This window comes from Austrofundulus limnaeus, unplaced genomic scaffold, assembly GCF_001266775.1.
Source record: "Austrofundulus limnaeus strain Quisiro unplaced genomic scaffold, Austrofundulus_limnaeus-1.0 Scaffold1094, whole genome shotgun sequence".
Taxonomy (NCBI): domain Eukaryota; kingdom Metazoa; phylum Chordata; class Actinopteri; order Cyprinodontiformes; family Rivulidae; genus Austrofundulus; species Austrofundulus limnaeus.
Window position 1 is genome coordinate 9,070 of NW_013953496.1, and position 1,203 is coordinate 10,272.

The 1,203-nt window shown below is 46.9% G+C and overlaps 1 protein-coding gene across 1 annotated transcript in view; it reads left to right on the top strand.

Annotated features, from left to right (window-relative positions):
• LOC106534121 (cyclic nucleotide-gated olfactory channel) overlaps positions 1–1,057 on the top strand; it is a gene marked incomplete at its 5' end in the record, with an annotated part of 4,723 nt that extends 3,666 nt beyond the window's left edge. The window contains 2 exon segments of the mRNA XM_014030642.1: positions 288–665; positions 770–1,057. Of these exon segments, the coding sequence (XP_013886096.1) occupies positions 288–665; positions 770–955 (564 nt within the window).
• Between the last annotated feature and the right edge of the window lie 146 nt (positions 1,058–1,203).

Sequence of the window (1,203 nt, forward strand, 5' to 3'; positions counted from 1 at the left end):
TTGAGTTAGTGCTTTAGGGTTAGGGGACATAAATATTTGAGTTAGTGCTTTAGGGTTAGGGGACATAAATATTTGAGTTAGTGCTTTAGGGTTAGTGCAACTGATATTTAGATTAGTCCTGCCCACCACTGCATAGCACCCATTTCCTGACTGAGCTGGATGTTTAGTTCTGGTTAAAAGATTACAAAGTATGTAAAATTATCTGAACTGACAAGATGGAAAATCAAAACAACAGTATGACTGCTGAGTCAGCGTTTACACCATTATTTAAACGATTTGTTTTGAAGGGCGATGTGGGCAAGGAGATGTACATCATTAAAGATGGCCGCCTGGCGGTAGTGGGCGATGACGGAGTCTCCCAGTTTGCCGTTCTGACGGCAGGAAGCTGCTTTGGAGAGATCAGTGTCCTGAACATCAGCGGCAGTAAGATGGGGAACAGACGCACAGCAAACATCAGGAGTCTGGGCTACTCGGATCTGTTCTGCCTGTCCAAGCAGGACCTGATGGAGGCACTGCAGGAGTTCCCTCATGCCCGGGCCCAGCTGGAGCAGAGAGGGCGGGACATCCTGCAGAAGGAGGGGCTCCTGGAGGAAGCCAACGTGTGTGTGGGGGAAGAGATGGAGGAGAAGATGGAGAGGCTGGAAAGCAGTCTGGATCGCCTGCAGGTCTGCTCCTTCAGCTGCTCTGACCACACTTCACCTGTTTTCATCCATTATCAGCTGAAAACATCTGGAGCATTGATGCCACTTGTCTTTATCGTCTCTGTCAGACCTGTTTGGCCCGTCTGCAGAGTGAGTTCAACTCGTCCCAGCGTMGACTGAAACAGCGCCTGACAGCCCTGGAGCACAGCGTTCCAGCAGTGGTGTCAGGCAGCGGCTTCCTGTCAGAGGCTGACGGCACTGAGAGCCTTCCTCCCTGTGAGGCCGTCCGCAGTGAAGTCAGCATCAGGCTCTGAGGAGTCCTCATCACTTCTGCATCCTTCAGTTACCTGTCCTGTTTCAGATCTGTCCACCTGTCTGCAATTTATTTCTTCTTCATGGTTCAAAACTAAAACAAGAACATTTATGACTTTGATAAAAATTCCAACAAACAAAGTTTTTTCTAATAATTTTTCCTACATGTTTCACTAAAACTTTGTTCCTGTCAATGTGGAAMTAACATTTTATTTTTCCATATGAATGAATACTAATACTAATCTTTAAT